Source organism: Oryctolagus cuniculus, chromosome 12 (assembly GCF_051225735.1).
Source record: "Oryctolagus cuniculus isolate XC-2025 breed Fujian yellow rabbit chromosome 12, ASM5122573v1, whole genome shotgun sequence".
NCBI lineage: Eukaryota > Metazoa > Chordata > Mammalia > Lagomorpha > Leporidae > Oryctolagus > Oryctolagus cuniculus.
Window position 1 is genome coordinate 76,429,213 of NC_142878.1, and position 18,067 is coordinate 76,447,279.

Sequence of the window (18,067 nt, forward strand, 5' to 3'; positions counted from 1 at the left end):
GAGCAATGTCATACCTGTACAGACTGATCTCTCCAATAGGAAATCAGCTTCACAAGTGAAAGGTCAGCCTCAGGTATATGGGATTCATTCTTACCTAGAAATAAACAGCACACATCTGTATTTTGAGAGTATTAGAAATCATGTCATTCAATGGACCTTAGTCTTGGCTGCTCATTCTAATCTGTTGAGAAGTTTGATTTTGCAGACACAAAGCCCAGGCTCGATATTCCAGACCTTCAGGTATAGTAGGTCCCAGAGAATGGGTTGAGCAGACATGTATACTTTTACAAAGCACTGATTTTCATGTACCTTTCTGGTCAGGAACTATTCACATACACACGCATGTATATGTATGTCTATCAGTTATACTACATAAGTTCATGTGAAAGCCAATCCATTTTTATACTTTAAACCATTCTTTGCACTTTTTGCTAACCCAAAACGGATCACCAAATTTTACAATTCTGTGTTCATACAAATAGTCCTTGAAATTCTATCACGCTATGAATCAGTATTTATCACATATAAAATCAAATCAAAGACTTCCTTTGATTTCTCCTTGCCTAATTCTTCCATTCTGATCAATAGGTAAAGCACTAATGTGTCAATTTGACTCATTTTGTTATGTATTGTTTCTTTTAAGTTTGCCCTCTTTAACGTCCTTTCTATCTATTTGCCTTAATGTTCAGTGTGAAATTTTTAGAGTGAGCTAGTGCTTGGTGTATTTAAATTGATCCATAGAGTGTCCAGCAGTCCTTTACACAAAAAAGCACTTAATAAGTGCCTTTTCATTAATTGAAAATGTACATATAATCATCTGAATGTAAAATCAATGAATGAAGCCCTTCTGATGGCCAAAGTATATTATCTAGGTGTCAGATCTTGGAAGTGAGTTAGGGAGGAATGAAAAGGGCTTGCACTGGCGGGAGAGTTGCTACCATAATTGTCTATTTAAATTAATGTATTAATGTGTGTTTGACATCCTAGTATCAACTATTTAAATATTTGCTCAATATGCTTTTCACTGAATTGCCACTCTGTGTATTAATATATTACTTTTTTAGACCTATTAGTCAAGAGAATGTGATAGAAGCTTTTGGATATAATGCAAATTGAGACTAGAAAGAAATAAAGAAACTTCTTTTTAAAATTTATTTATTTATACTTATTTTTCATTTTATTAGGAAGACAGACAAAGAGAGAAACAGAGACAGAGAGAGAACTTCTGTCCTCTGGTTTGCTCCCCAAATGTCAGCAAGAGCCAGAGGTAGGCCAGGCTGAAGCCAGGGTTCCCATGTGGGTGGCAGGGACCCACGTCATTGACCGATCATCTGCTGCCTTACAGAGGGCACATTAGCAGGAGGCTGAGGAGCGAGGACTCAAATTGGGCATTCCAATTTGGGGTGCAGGCATCTCAAGGGGTGTCTCAACCATTGTGCCAAATTGTTGCCCCTTATTAAGAAATCTCTAAATATTCTTTTTCCTGATGGAGCATATGACTGATAAGACTGCAAGCCATACATAAAACATGCAAGTCCGATAGAGCACTACGATTTTCAAGTCCTATTTTTCATTTCTTCATGAGCACAGCTGCTAAGAGAAATTTTTCTTTTGATCTCTTTTCTCCCTCTCATTTTGTTGACCTTGTGCCTTAACCATCAAAGCCCAGTATCGGCCTCAATCGTAACTACTTACTGGCATCATGGGGTAGTTCACAGTGCACTTTAATGTGATGTTAAAATTTTAATATGAGATAGAAATGAGAGCCAACTTTTCCTGGCAATGTCAGCGAGTTAAAGAATTAATTGTAACTTTGGGAGGAAAGATAAAAAGAAAACATCCCAGGCTTTCCCATATTGCTCAGCCACCATTGGTGCTGCCTGAAATGAGGATTGGTTCCTGTCAAACCTTCTGAATGTGCACTTCTGCTCTTGCTTCATTCTTCAGGATTTGTCTCTATAAAATTAAACCAGGAAGTGAATCCTTGCTTTTCTTTTACTCCCCATCTTCCTATTACTTAAAAGCAACCCATGTTTCCTTGGCCCCTAACTGAATTTTAAATGCTATAAATGCCACCCTAGCCACCAGGGAGATTTTTCAGTAATAACACTAGTTGCTCAGGCTGCTTTGTTTGGCACAGCCATATGAAAATCAAGGGCCTACTCAGCTCTGGCTGGCAGTTCCCCATCTTTGTAGAATTATGTGTGTTATATCCTAATTCCAATCCATTTCCCAGTGACATGAAAAAATGAAAACTGGTTAATGAACCCTAGTAAGAGCAATTATGTACAGAGGAGGCAGACAATCCAGACTTGGACCATGCAGAGAGAACATTATGTGTGATCACAAGTATGAGTAGTGGCCTCAAATAGCAGAAAGAGAAAGTTCAGAATCAGCTTTGGGTTGGAATGCCGGCTTCTAAGCCCAGTGGCTGTGAGACTGTGAATGAGTCATCTAACTTCTCGAAGCTCCACTTTCTCTAAAGGCACCTTGTAGTGTGCAGCATTGTTTCCATATTAAATGAGAAACTACAGGTACATCCATCAGCAGAATTCTTAGAATACACCAGGCACTCAATAATTGAAAGCTATTAATAAACTCTCATCTGAAAACACTTTAAATATTCCTCTCTGTACTCCTGTGAGGCCCACAGCGCACTGTTTACTGTTAGGGCCATCCCATTATGTAGGTCACTTGATGTAGAACTTTGGAAGCACAATGCACATTCAGTCTGTAACCTTACTCCTTCTTTATACATGTAGTGAATAGGGCTTTTAAAAGATTAAAAAAAAAAGACATGCCCTCACTACATAAGTAGTAGGTGGCAGAGCTGCATCTTGAACCTTAGCCCACTATCTCATTTATCTCCAAAAGCATGACAGAAATCTCTATCCCTCAGCTGTATTCATCCATTAACTTTATTCATCTATTAACCCAAATATTATTTGTTTAATTCCTTCTAGGTATTGTTTCAGGAGCTGGGAATACAGTGAAAAATAAAAGTCATGAAAATGTGATACCCCCTTGAGCACATGCTTGCTCCAGAGGTTAAGTTGCCACTTGGGATGTTCTCATTCCATACTGGAGCACCTGGGTTTACTTTCCAACCCTACTCTCCATTTCAGCTAGAAGGTCCCTGCCACCCACATGGACGACCTGGATTGAGTTGTTCCATTCTCCTGGCTTCAGCCTGGCTCAGCCCCAGCTATTGTGCATATTTAGGAAATGAACCAATGGACTGGAAGATCTCTGTTTCTTTTTGGCTGTCTAATTCTCTTTCAAATAAAATAAGCATTAAAAATTGACACCCAGGGATTTATATTTTAGTGGCAGGAAACAAATAACAAATTGAAAACTGATCTATGTCAGATGGTGAAAAGGATGATAGGGAAAGGGTGAGGGAGTTCAAGGGAGGAGGTAGGGCACCTTTACTGATAGGGTGGCATTTGAGTGAGACATGGAGTATAGGGGCAGGTGGAGGGAGAGTAGGTTTAGTCATATGGACGTCTGGGAAAAGAACATTCCAGGCAAGGTGAAAACCACTGCAAGAGTCCTAAGATATGATGGTTTTTTTTTTTCCAGATAAGAGGTAGGTAGAATTTAGTTAAGCAGGGGATTACTTTAAAGAGATAAGCTCAAGTGGTATGTGTGTACAATGACATAGGTAGAACAGTCAGTTCATATCGGGCCTTGTAAATTATGGTAAGGTCCTTGGCTTTTTTTCTTATTGAAACAGAAGCCACTGGAAGCTGACCAGTAGAAGAGTAAGGTACTAACTTAGCTCAAAACAGATCGATCTGCCTGCTTGGTACATAAGAGTATAGTGACAAAGTGTAGGAGCAGAGAGGTGGTTAGGACCTCCAGGCAAGACAGGCTGAAGGCTTATGAGAATGACAGGAGGTACCCTTGCAAGTGCTGGGAAACAGATTCTGGGATATATTCTGAAGGCAGAACCGCCATGACTACAGGAAGCCCAAATGTAGGATATAGAGATAATTAAAGTAAAAATTATACAAAGCTCTTGGTGTAATCAACTGGAAGTTTAGAACTCTGATTTACAAAGATGTCAAAGATTTGGAAAAGCAGGTTTGGGAGATAAAATATCCATTTGACATCAAAGGTAAATCTGAACACTGAAATTACATAGAAGAATTCAACATTATTATTCAAAAGAATATAGCCTCCATAACAATATACTATTCTAATGTAACAGTCACTTATTTGGTAATAAAGATATTAATACAATAAACTTTATAATAAATCACATATGATCTGAGTTTAATATCTATTTGTTTCCTTTACTGGAAAGTTTCACTTATGCTGGGATTTCAAAGATAACCTGGCAAAAACCTATGTCTTATGTAATGTTTATTTTAACTGCTATACAGTTACTGTAATACTATTTTATTTTTTTAAGATTTATTTATTTGAAATAGAGGCAGAGATAGAAATGGACATAGATATATACATAGAGATAGCTCCCATCCACTAGTCCACTCTCCAAATGACTACAAAAGCCAGAGCTGGGCCAGGCTGAAGTCAAGAACCAGGGACTTCATCTAGGTCTCTCAACACGAGAGGCAGGGTATAAGAACTTAGGCCAACTCCCCTTGCCTTCTCAAGTGATTAGCAGGAAGATGGATTGCAAAGAGAGCAGCTGGGACTTGAATCAGCACTCTGATGTGAGATGCACACATTGCAAGGAATGACCTAGCCTGCTGTGCCACAATGCCAGCTTCTGATTACCGTATTTTATAGGAAAAAAAAAAGTAATACCACATCTGTATGGTAACTCCCTTACCATTTCGCAAGCAACCATAGAAGCTTGAAATATTCAAAACATCAGACCCAGGACTTTTCATCTTATGAACAGATTCCATCTTGAAGGAACTGCAAAGAAAAAAAAGATTTAAAGGATAATATTTAAGAGGTAGCAAAAATACTTGAAGATGAATTGAGGATACGACTTCTTGAACAATTTAGCAACTGCAGGAGTTGAACACAAATGAGCTGTAGCAATATCTTTCCCATTAATCTGTTTTCTGAATATTATTTCCCCATTTTGCTCCTATCTCTAACCTTAATCTCAGTTGAATTGCAAATACCAGTTTACCAGAATTATCTGTGATCCCATTTTCTAGGAGGGCACAAGCTGCTTTGGGTCACATGACTTCTGGGTAATGCAGCAAATTTCTGAATCCAAGAATATTGACATTGGCCAAACAATTCTTTCCAGGTACCATTCAGCTTTACCATGGGCCAGTGTTTCAGTTGAAGGCGTTTTAGTTATTATCGGAGATGCATTCATAGGCAGTTATTTTCCTAAAATTCTGTTAAGTAATGTTCCCAGTTGTTAACCATAAAAGGACTTCTCAGCCTTCCTAAGCACAGTAAAATGTCAGTGAAGTACCCCAATTTGTTGGAAGGATTTGGTGTGACAGACCCGATATACATTATTCTGATTTCTTGAAAAATACCTAGGTTTGGACAGTAGATCAAATCTGCAGTGACTGATTTAGAGAGGTAGCCTCAAATCCTGACACCTCCATTTCATAATTTATTTGTTTTAAAGAAGGATTTCTTAAAAGAATCAAATAACATGTGGCAAAATTTAAGGGCCATTTAATGAAAGGCATTGGAAAGCCCATAAGCTCCCCTAAAGGGTACAGACACATCCTCTGTATCAAGAACAAACTCACAATGAAAACCCCTGGCAACTAATGACCAAATCCCTCACCTGCTCTATGGCAACACGGGTAGGCAAGGAAATAAAATTTGTTTCCAGCCCAAGTTTTTAAGAATCTGAAGAAATATTGCTGATCATCTACCCCAGCCACATCATTTTGTAAATTAGAAAAATAAGCTTTGGAGAGGCTAAGTGACCAGGCCACAGTCAGACAGCTGGTGTGGTAAGAAAGCCAGGATTTGATCACAGGTCTTCAAACTCTAAGCTGACTGCCTTTCCTGTAACCATACTCTGATGCCATGTCATTTCCCTGGCAATAAAAAGAAAGGAAAAATAAGAGTCTATCTGGCTGGCGCCGCAGCTCACTAGGCTAATCCTCCGCCTTGCGGCGCCGGCACACCAGGTTCTAGTCCCGGTCAGGGCTCCGGATTCTGTCCCGGTTGCCCCTCTTCCAGGCCAGCTCTCTGCTGTGGCCCAGAAAGGCAGTGGAGGATGGCCCAAGTGCTTGGGCCCTACACCCCATGGGAGACCAGGATAAGTACCTGGCTCCTGCCATCAGATCAGCACGGTGCGCTGGCTGCAGCGCACCGGCCGCGGCGGCCATTGGAGGGTGAACCAACGGCAAAAAGGAAGACCTTTCTCTCTGTCTCTCACTGTCCACTCTGCCTGCCAAAAAATAAACTAAAAATAGACTCTTTTTTAAATTTTTTTTAAGACAAGATTTAGGCATTAAAAGCTAAGAAAAAAAAAAGCAATTAGGGGGAAGTTACATGGAGGAATCAAGCTTTACCAGTCCCTGGTTTCTCATTACTAGATCCGCCATGCAGAAATTGAAAATCTTGCAACACACAAGCATCACAAGGTGTAGAATCCTAACACTGACCCCTCTACCGCCTGTTTGGATTTGCATCAGACCGCAGGACTGCTGAGGGCAGGGAGTCTATTATATCATGCCCTGCACAGGTGTTGAACTCACTGACCTCTTCTCAAAGAACAGCAAGTTCAAGGACCATCTAGGCCATGCACTGGGCAGTCGGAGTCTCTCCTTAGGCTTTCTCAGCTTGCCTCTCACTCTGATTATTCTCTTTACTCTGCCCAACTACACACTACAAATGTTTTTCCTTATTCCTTTATTCACTGTTTTCTATGTTTTAGCATGTTAATGAGTCCTTATTCAAGTCAAAAATTTATATTTCTTCTTTAGGCCAGTGGTTAAGAAGTTTTGTAAGTAAGTACTTGGGGAATTGTATTCAGTCCTATAACTGAAATTCAGCAGGAGAAGGTGAACAGAATCAAGGCTTTTAGTCAATCAACCTCTAGGATTCAACTGGTACTCAGTTCTCTGTTAGCCTAAAGGAACTGAATGACTGTTGAGTGATACTTTCTATCCGTAAATCTCAATGTCCTCACCTAAACAATGAGCAAAATTGTAGCACCTATATCCCAGTGCTGTCATGTGTAGTAAATGAATTATGTATGTAACCCTATTACACAGTGACTAGCAGATATTCAATACTTGAAAAAACAATTATAATTACTAAACTGTGCTTTCTATACATAAAATAGCCTCTTTTATTTTAATATGCCAAAATATAAACTAAATGGTATGTTTTGAGGGATGAAATTATCAAACATTTCTTGATATATATATAAATGCAATATATCACCATAACCATTTACTTAAATATATTTGTTCACGTTTAATTAAAAGTATAATGAATTTCAAGGTGTCAGTCTATGTACATATGTATGACCATATATAAATTTCAACATTTTTACATCAAAATAAACATTTTGAATTCCATTTTCCAGGAATTTTTCTAGTATATACACACATTTGTATGTAACCATCTCTTGACTCACTTAGCATCCAGAACTAAGGCTTTTCTAGAATATGCTCTGAAAACAATGGATATTATATTCCTAAAGGATTAAAAGGAATATTTTTCTACATATTTTGAATTAAAGTTGTTGCATGTTTACCACCCATGGGAAGGAAAGGAAGAAGGAAGGAAAGAAGAGAGCTCACTGAGGTAACAATGATATATTTTTAAAAAATCCAAAATTAAAAATCAAAATCTCTATGCATGGCTTACCTCTCAACTCCATAGGTCAGTTCTAAAGGCACGTTAACTAGTTTATTAATTAAAAATAATTTGCTCAATAAATAAACTATAGTTTTTGTCTCTTGCAAGGAATCACAATCATTTTCCAATCCTCTTGGTATTCCAACATGGTTTGGAAGAGTGGCTGAGTATTTATTTGACAATTCCAAAACTTTTCTGGAAAATAGATTGACTCTTGAAGAGTCTTTCATCATTTCAGTATTGCATAAATCCCAACCGGGCAGCATTAATGAGAAGTAGTCTCTATCTGAAGCGAGTCCTAAAGAAACAGGGCCCTGAAGCTTTAAAATATTGAGATGCTTAATGCAGAGATTATCTAGTTCTTTGTCCACTCCCCATGGCAAAAGGCAAGACAGAAACAATTTTGCTGTGTCTACTGTGAGGTTGGCATCAACTTTTCTGGATAGCTTAGAGTGCATCATTTTGGAACTCTTCATTTTCTTCGGCCCTTTAATGCCATCATTTTCTTCAAAGAATTTGCTAGTATTATCCCCTGGGGCCAGGTTTTCCCCAGCAGGCATGGCCTGTGCCTCTGCAGGGAGGTGACTACAGGCAACTTTGTTTCTTTTCATTGTCTTCTTCTCCACTGTGCTCTTGGCCCTTCTTATGATCTCATTACCATAGAAGGAGCTGGAAGGGTCGACATCTCTGAGTGGAGATGGCAGCAAATGTTCAACAAGTTTTTCCAGATCAAAGAGAAGAATGTAAAAGCCAACATTACTCCATTTTGTCTTCACAGGCAAGACGCTAAAAGGTTGTGAGAAAAATGTGGCATCAGCAACCTAAGGAGTAAACAAAAATATTTGTGTGTCAAAATTCTCCTTTTTTTTTTTAAAGTTATTTTAGTAGAGGTCCCATGCTAGTCGAGTAGCATAATAATAAGTGCTCATTAGCAGTGTAGCCAAAGACAAATATTTCCATTTTTTCTTAGCCATATTACTTTGTAAATTAAACATCCTGTATTCTAACATATTGTGAAGAAATTCTCTTCCTAAAAGTTTCATTTTTTTCCTTTAAATGTGAATTTAAAGGAAAGATGGCACCAGATTAACATCCTTTGACATATATTACTGTCACAAAGACACATAAGGAAAACCTACATTTGAAATTTAAGAAGAAAAACAGAACACCTGCAAAAATTTAGGGAGCATTTCAACAGGGATAGTTCCTGAAAATTATGTAGTTTTACATACTTGGAATTAACCTAAATATTAACCAGCATCAGACTGCTTTAAAAAGAAAAAGAACTTACCTTGTGATCTTGTTTTTGATTTTGCCCCCAAAGACTGGTACAGTGGGTCCCTATACTTCTATTACGTCCCTCTATATTAATGAGGCCTTCACTGACTGCCCCTGGCCCTCCATTACTTTCTATCTTTGTTTTGTTTTTCTTGGCAATTGTGATTACCTTACACTATATGAAAAATCTGTTTATTTCATGGTTTCTCTACTACCATTCAAATCCCACCTTTTCAGGCATTGGGTATGATGCCTATTTCTTGCAAACATAATGATCCTACTACATGGCACTAATAAGAGGCTCAATTAAGAAATAAAGGCTCAATAAATACTTGCATTAATATTTAGCACAGTTAAACAATGGAATATCATGTATATATTTTTGAATTATAGTGTAAACTGTGTCAATTGGTAGGGAAAAATGCGGCTGATTAGACAGCAAAAATAATACCCATTTAGTAAAATAATGTATGTGTATGAATATACAGATATCTGAATGTTGATACATGTATATGCATATACATAAATTTGTACATATGCAGAATATATTTACATACACACAACTGTATATATATGTGTGTGTATATATTATATATACATATATAGTCAGAAAGGACATGCACCAAAATGTTAAAAGCACTTAATTAGGAAGAAGAAATTAAATATATTTTTATTTGTATTTTATGTTTTTTAACTGGTTTCCTGAAAATGCTTACAGTGATGATATTTTAGTTTAAAATCATAAAAGAAAGTTTGAGACAAGCCATTAAAATCAAGAACAATAAAAATCAAAATGGAGAATAAATTATAAAAACATTTTTATACCAAAAAGATAGTGCAAAAGTTAACTAAATTAATGAATAATTTTTGCAGGTCAGTAAGACTACCATATAAATAGAAAAATGGGCAAAGAATTCCAGAACCATTCACAAGGAACAATATTCACATTAAAACACGAAAAATTATTTACCAGTATAGTGTCAATGTGAGATTAAGATAATATCACTCATCACCTATTAACTATGCATAGAGGGCTGCTTAGATTATTTTATTATGCAATCTTAATTAAATGGCCAAATATTTAGTGTTTTTACTATTATCAAGATACAACTGAAATGTTACACAGCAAAAAACATGGACAAAACTATACAATATCACAATTATAGTATTCATAATTGTGCTAAAATCAGAGACAACCTAAATATCCATCAATGGAAGAATAGAGAGTAATATTAACATACTTTACAATTACATATATAATATATATAATTGTAAACAACAAAAATCAAAGGCCTATACTAAACTGAACAGCATCTGCAACACATATCAATCTCACCAACATAATGTTGACCAAAGAAGCCAGACACAAAATTATTAACTCTTGATGATTTCATTCCCATTAATTCAAAACCACAGGAGAAAACAGAGCAGTAAGATTTAGGGATGCGTGCAATAAATTTACAGAGTGGTTAACTTTGGAGGATATGGAGAGCAGTTTCCAAGGTGCATGCATATTTTATTTTTTAATCTGGTTGGTAATTATCTGGGTGCTTTGGGACAATTCATTAAGCTGTACTTTTTCTACTGTGTTCTATTTTATTCTATATGAATTATATATTTTTTGGTAAATAATGCAAGTGAATTGCACTAGGAATATTAGCAAAGGGCCCTAATTCAGGTTAAAAAGTAGACTGTTGGGACCAGCACTGTGGCATAGAGGGTAAAGCCTGTCATAACCTTAAATATGTATTCCTAACTGACCTATTTAATTCTGCATGATTTTGATTTTCATATGAATGCTAATAAAGTTTTAAAAACTTTCCTTGATTTTCATCATTTACCTCAAGTATTACACTTGATTCATATTTATTAATAACTATAGTTTTTTAATTTCCATTACTATGAAGCATTACATATTATGATAACTAGTTTATTTACCTATGTTTTACAGTTGACGTTTATTTTTTAAGATCTGGTGTGAAAGAGAAAAGCTACAGTGAATATTCTCCTAGTAAGACTTCCGGTGCACACTTGCAAAAGTTTCTGGAGTGGCACTGATAATTCACAGGATGTGCACATCTTCAACTCTGAGATTCTCCTACAGGTTTTCTCAAGTGACTGTTCCCATTTGTCATATCAGGAACACTGTACATCGCTCCACTTCCTGATAACACAGGCTTTCTCATCTCTGTCAAGATGGGGAATATAAATTGGTATACTTAATTTTAATTTTTAATTCCATTTATTTAATTATTACTATTAAGAGTATCATCGTTAAACTTTTATTGGACTTTCATGCATGTTCTATAAAATACATACTTTTTGCAAATTGTCTTAACCTTACTTTTATGAGTTATTTATTTGAGAAATAATCTTTTGTTAGTTATATGGCCCAAATATCTGCTCCTTATTGTAGCGTGTCTCAGTGTTTTTTGATGAACGCTGAGTTCCTATTGCAATACTCTCAAATTCAGGAAGCATTTACTTTAAAGGTTATATGTTTTATGTTTTTCTTTTAAAAACATTTCATGTTTTTCTTTTACTCTACCGAGGGGGAATAGTTACCTGTATTTTTTTAAAATGTACTGTTTTATACAACTTTTAAATCTTTATTTTTTTTTTCATTTTTGCATTTGTTTGCAACAGGGAAGAATTTTTATGTTTTTCCATTTTCATTTCCAACCACTCTGGATTTATCCTTTTCTCATTGGTCTTTGTCACCTAGGGCTCTAATCAACTTACCTGTTGCTACACAACAGTGTGTTGTACAATAAAGTTGGAAAAAGACTCTACCATCTGTTTGGTTCTGCCCATGGTCTGCCCATCGTAGTCTGCCTATGGTGTTTACTCATCAAGTAACTTTGCAATCAAGTATGTCAAGCTCTAGATTATATCTGCTGCTGACTTAGATGTTTAATTTTTTTTATAGTTTTAACTGTTCAAAAATGATTTTTATATTATAAGTTTACCAATTGTTTAACTGAATAAGCACCTAAATCTGAGGGTTCATTTTCATTTCTTCAGTATTTTTCTTGCCTCTTTTTTATTTCTTACTAGAAATTTGCCAATTTTGATCCTTTTTTCTATTAACTGAGTTTTAACTTTGCTTCTTCTCAATGGCATAGTGTTTCTTGAAACAGTTGAGTATGCATTTTCAGTTTTATTTTCTTTCAGTATTTTATAAGTATTAGCCTGCAGTTTCTGGCCTCCTTGATGCGGTCAGGAAGTCAGCTGCTGGTCTAACTGTCACTCCATCTGTCTTTGCTCTCTGACTTGCGGAAGATCTGCTGCCGTTAATACGCCACAGCTTTGCCTTGATGCTTCTAGCTTTGGATGCTGACCCCAATCCTGCCTTTTGTATGAGTGTCCCCTCCCATCTTCTATTAATCTGCTGAAGTGCTCAGACTAATCTTGCTGCATATTTTCTCTCCCCACCCTTTTATCCCCGTATGGAACTTGGATTAGGTATTTGAGAGAGGCTCTGTCCTCTGTGTTTCCCATCTCTGTGTGTCTGTTTGTCAGGCTGGACAATCTCCTCAGCCAATTTTCTTCTCACCTGTCTAATTTGACACATAATTTGCCCACGGAGTTTCTTGTTTTGATTTTTACATTTTTCATTTCCAGAAGTTCCATTTGGTCATTGAAAAAATACTAGTCATTCTTATAGGCAATTATTTCTTACTCACATTTAAAAATGTCTATTTCACATCCAGTACCTATAATTACAATTTACAAAATCTTTGTGGGTGTGACATTTGCTGTTTAATTTTGATATTTTACTGTTTCCTTATGTTTTGTCAAAGTGTGCATGCATGCGTGTGTGTATGTAAAATATCAGTGAGAGTCCTATGAGACACAGGTTGAAGGTACAATCTTCAAGAGAGGATTGTGGTTTTTGATTATCAGGTAACTAAACATATTACCAACAAGGCCCTCTTGGATGAAGATTTCTGCCTGGGTGCCGGCCTAGTGGCCTAACTGGTAAAGCCTCCACCTGCTATGTCAGCATCCCATACGGGCACAGGTTCAAGTCCCAGCTGCTTCTCTTCCCATCCAGCTCCCTGCTAATGCATCTGGACAGACAGTGGAAGATGGCCCAAATGCTTGGGCCCCTGTACCCACGTGAGAGACCTGGAATAAGCTCCAGACTCCTGGCTTTGGATTGACCCAGCTCCAGCTATTGCAGCCATTTGGGGAATAAACCAGTGGATGAAAGATCTCTTTTGCTCGCTCACTCACGCTCTCTCTCTCTGCCTTTCAAATAAATAAATAATAAAATACTCTACCTAAAACTTTTTCATTCCTCCCATGTAGTGTGAATTCTGACTCCAGGATTATGGTTACCAATTATCAGGCAGAAGTGCTTGCCCCATCCATCTAGAGCTGAGGCCAACGATGGCTAATATGTTTGGTCTCTCCTTTCATGGAGCGTATTCTTTCCTTTGGTTGACTTTTTTACTCAATATGAAGCGCCTGGTGGATAATGGATTAATGCAGCAGCGCCCAACCTAACTTCCTGTCACTGACCTGAACACCTATGCTGCAGTTACAATTAAAGTGAGAAATACCCAGGGATCAACAAATGCTCGTTTTCTCTCAATCTGTCAAAAATTACACTCACATTTTGTTTTTTATCCCTAATAATTTCCTTAAAATGATTAAATACATGTATTAACTTTTAAAGATCATTTTTGAAAATAATTTGCCCATTAGTTTTAAAAGGATTAAGATGGATGTTCAGACTACTAGTTCACAAACAGAAATGCTGTTTGCTAATAGCATTAAAAATTAAAATGATAGAGGCCGGCACTGTGGCCTAGCAGGTTAAGCCTCTGCCTATGGCACAGGTTCAAGTCCCAGCAGCACCACTTCAGATCCATCTCTTTGTTATGGCCAGGGAAAGCAGCAGAAGATGGCCCAATCACTTGAGTCCCTGTACCCACAGGGGAAACCTGGAGGAAGCTCCTGGATTCTGACTTCAGATCCACCAAGCTTCAGCTGTTGTGGCCATTTGGGGAGTGAACCAGCTGAAGGAAGATCTCTCGTTCTCTCCCACCCTCCCACTCTCTGTAACTCTGCCTCTCAAATAGAAGAAATCTTTAAAACAAAATAGTAAGCTTTCATAGTAAGAAAATGGGTACTCTATACACTGCAGGATGATTGCAAATTGGTACCTGTTTCATAGCAGGCAATTTGACAATACATATCAATAACCTGAAAATATCATACCTTTAGTGCAGAATTTTAAAAAATTGTTCTAAAGGTATAATTATAAATATGCAGAAAATCACATGAAAAAGAATATTCATTGCAGAAGTTTCTATATCAATAAACTGATTTTTTAAAATTTTATTTTCATTTTTTTATTTGACAGGTAGAGTTATTGAGAGAGAGAGAGACAGAGAGAAAGGTCTTCCTTCCGTTGGTTCACTCCCCAAATGGCCGCTACAGCCAGCATTGTGCTGATCCGAAGGCAGGAGCCAGGTGCTTCTCCTGGTCTCCCATGTGGGTGCAGGGCCCAAGCACTTGGGCCATCCTTCACTGCCCTCCCGGGCCACAGCAGAGAGTTGGACTGGAAGAGGAGCAGCTGGCGCTGCAGGCAGAGGATTAACCGAGTGAGCCACAGTGCCGGCCAAATAAACTGAAAATTTAAATTTTCTCAAATAAACATTTGGCTAAATATATTGTATAATATGCACACAAATAATATGCTATTATTTTGAAAAGCTCTTTGTGAAATATATGTCATGACAAAAAATTAACACTTATTATTGTGGAAATATCTAAATTATGAAAATGCTAATGTCACTTTTATAAAGTTGCAGATTTATTTTTCTGTTTTTTAAAGATTTGTTTATTTGAGAGGCAGAGTTAGAGAAAAAGAGGGAGAGAGAGACAGAGGAGAGGCCTTCCATCTACTGGTTCACTTCCCAAATGGCTGCAACAGCCAGAGCTGGGCTGATCCAAAGCCAGAAGTCAGGAGCTTCTTCCAGGTCTCCCACGTGGGTGCAGGGGCCCAAGCTCTAGGACCATCTTCCACTGCTTTCCCAGGCTATAAGCAAGGAGGTGGATCAGAAGCGGAACAGCCAGACTCAAACCGAAGTCCATATGGGATATAACAGGGTAGGCCCCACAGATTTCTTTTTCTTAAAGACTGACTGATTTGAATGGTAGAGTTACAAAGAGCGAGAGCAAAGGGAGCTTCCATCTGCTGCTTCACTCCCCAGATGGCCTCAATGCCCATGCCTGGGCGGGGCTGAAGACAGGAGCCAAAAGCTTCATCTAGGTCTCCCATGTGGGTGGCAGGGGCTTGGGCCATTCTCCACTGCTTTTCCCATGCCATTAGTAGAGAGCTGGATCATAAGTTGAGAAGCCAGGACATGAACTGGTACCCATATGGGGTGCCAGTGTTGCAGGCAGCAGCTTTACCTGCTATGCTACAATGAAAGCCCCCAATTGCAGCTTTCTTAATGTCCCCTCTTGAATACATTTTTAAAATTTCCACATTTGGGCCAGTGCCGTGGCTCACTAGGCTAATCCTCTGCCTGCAGCGCCAGCACCCTGGGTTTTAGTCCTGGTTGGGGCACCAGTTCTGTCCTGGTTGCTCCTCTTCCAGTCCAGCTCTCTGCTGTGGCCCAGGAGTACACTGGGCCCTGCACCCTCATGGGAGACCAGGAGGAAGCACCTGGCTCCTGGCTTCGGATTGGCGCAGTGCGCCGGCTGTAGCAGCCATTTGAGTGGTGAACCAATGGAAGGAAGACCTTTCTGTCTCTGTCTCTCTAACTCTGCCTGTCAAAAAGAAAATTTCTACATTTGAAATTTTACCTAATATAAATTTTAAAAAGCAATAAAAATTTCCCAAGAAAATATTAACAATAGATATGGTTATTTCAATGTTTTTAATTGGTATATCCAAAGGGGGAAAACATCAACTATATTAAATTTAAGTGGATAAGAACAACACTTACAGAATAAAAGGCTAATTTTTTAGGTACATGAAAATTATGACTTACACAAACTAGTAAAATACATCCCAAGAGATATAAACAAAGAAGATAAAAATATCATAGAGACAAATTGTTTTTAAGCTGTCTGTCTCAATAAAAATGGAATATGAAGTGTGTGCATATACACAATGGAATGCTACTCAGCTATAAAAAGGATGAAATCTTGTCGTTTGCAACATGGATGGAACTGGAAGTCACCATGCTCAGTGAAACAAGCCAAGCGCACAGAGACAAGCTCCACAGGATCTCATTCACACGTGGAATCTAAAGAACTCAGTCTCTGGGAAGTTCAAGAGGAAACAGCAGCTACCGGGGAATGGCAGGGAGGAGTGGTGGGGAACAGTTGATGAATGGGTACTCAGCTGTAGTTAGATTCCTGTTAAGAGGTTCCAGGCTCTACTGTACAGCAGGGTGACTACAGATAACAGTAACATACCGTATATTTCTCTAAAAACAAAACCAGCAGAAAACATCTGGAATGTTTTTATCCTAAAGAAACAACAAATACTGGAAGAGATAGATATGCTTATGGTCACTGGGAGAAAATGGAGGTACGCAAATTCTTATTTACTCTACCAGTTTGATCTATCAAATTAACTCAAATATTCAGAAACACAGAAAGCAAAAGAAGGGTAGCCCATGCTGTTGAGTGCTCACTTCAACCAGGACTCTGGTGGGCTCTTGGTGACGACAACCTTGTGGTAATATGTATCAAGAGTCTTAAAAATATTCAGTACTTCCTTTTCTAATTCAGATGCTACTCCCTACGTGATGTTCTTCAAAGTCACCAGGCCCAGTTCCACCCTTTGAACTATTCCTGGTTTTTCTTCATTCAGCATTCATTCAAGGGGTCCTTGCTGCGTGTCCAGTGAGTGGGGTGGAGGAGCAATCACATTTTAGGGCACAAGTTCAGCACCTGTATGGATGCAGCTCAGAGTCTACACTAAGAGCAGAGAGAGACAAGTGTTGAGTAATACACACACGGCTAGGTGAGGGCAGGGTAAGCGCAAATACAGGAACATGTAAGGTATGAATGAGGTACCCCAATTTCAGCTTTAAGGATCAGAGAAGTCTAAGCAGACATAACAAAACTAAGAAAGATTAAGGAACAATGAACTAAAGGAATGTGGGAGACAAAGTGTTCCAGCAAAGAAAATGAAGAGAAACCTGGCAACGATTGAAAGAAGGGTAAGGAGGTATACATACAGCATAAACTATGAAAATGTTCTAACAGCTGGAATGTGGAAGAGGGGAACGTAGACAATGAGCCAAACAAAAGAGATGGGGGCCAGATGACATAAGACCTCATAGGCTCTACTGTTCCAGGCTTGTTCAAACAGCAGTGATGGCCCTTGAATGGGGTATTCAAGCAAGGAGGTCACCTACCTATTCATCAATTACTGCTTTGATTTCTTCTGGATTGCATGTCAGACTGAAGGCAGGGTTTTGCCCTCCTATTTACTTCTGCTTCCCCAAAGCTATAATCTCTGGCCTCAGCTTCTAGACCTCCCCAGTTTTTTTTTTTTTTGTTTGTTTGTTTGTTTAATTTTTTTTTATTTTTTATTTTTTGACAGGCAGAGTGGACAGTGAGAGAGAGAGACAGAGAGAAAGGTCTTCCTTTACCGTTGGTTCACCCTCCAATGGCCGCCGCGGCCGGCGCGCTGCGGCCGGCGCACCGCGCTGATCCGATGGCAGGAGCCAGGAGCCAGGTGCTTTTCCTGGTCTCCCATGGGGTGCAGGGCCCAAGCACCTGGGCCATCCTCCACTGCACTCCCTGGCCACAGCAGAGAGCTGGCCTGGAAGAGGGGCAACCGGGACAGAATCCGGCGCCCCAACCGGGACTAGAACCCGGTGTGCCGGCGCCGCTAGGCGGAGGATTAGCCTAGTGAGCCGCGGCGCCGGCCTAGACCTCCCCAGTTAATGGGCCAATCAAAACCATAGTCATGATTTCAATACAACGGTCTCTCTTCTCATCTTCTTATTTTATACTCCACACAGCCATGTATGGG

At 38.6% G+C, this 18,067-nt stretch overlaps 1 protein-coding gene across 3 annotated transcripts in view; it reads right to left on the minus strand.

The window, feature by feature from the left end:
- WDR72 (WD repeat domain 72) overlaps positions 1-18,067 on the minus strand; it is a 243,257-nt gene that overhangs the window by 96,103 nt on the left and 129,087 nt on the right. For all 3 annotated transcript variants that reach the window (XM_008268981.5, XM_089309469.1, XM_089309468.1), the window contains 3 exons: positions 7,783-8,594; positions 4,802-4,890; positions 15-94 (listed from right to left, as the gene is read on the minus strand). In XM_008268981.5, the coding sequence (XP_008267203.4) occupies positions 15-94; positions 4,802-4,890; positions 7,783-8,594 (981 nt within the window). The remainder of the gene's footprint in view (positions 1-14; positions 95-4,801; positions 4,891-7,782; positions 8,595-18,067) is intronic.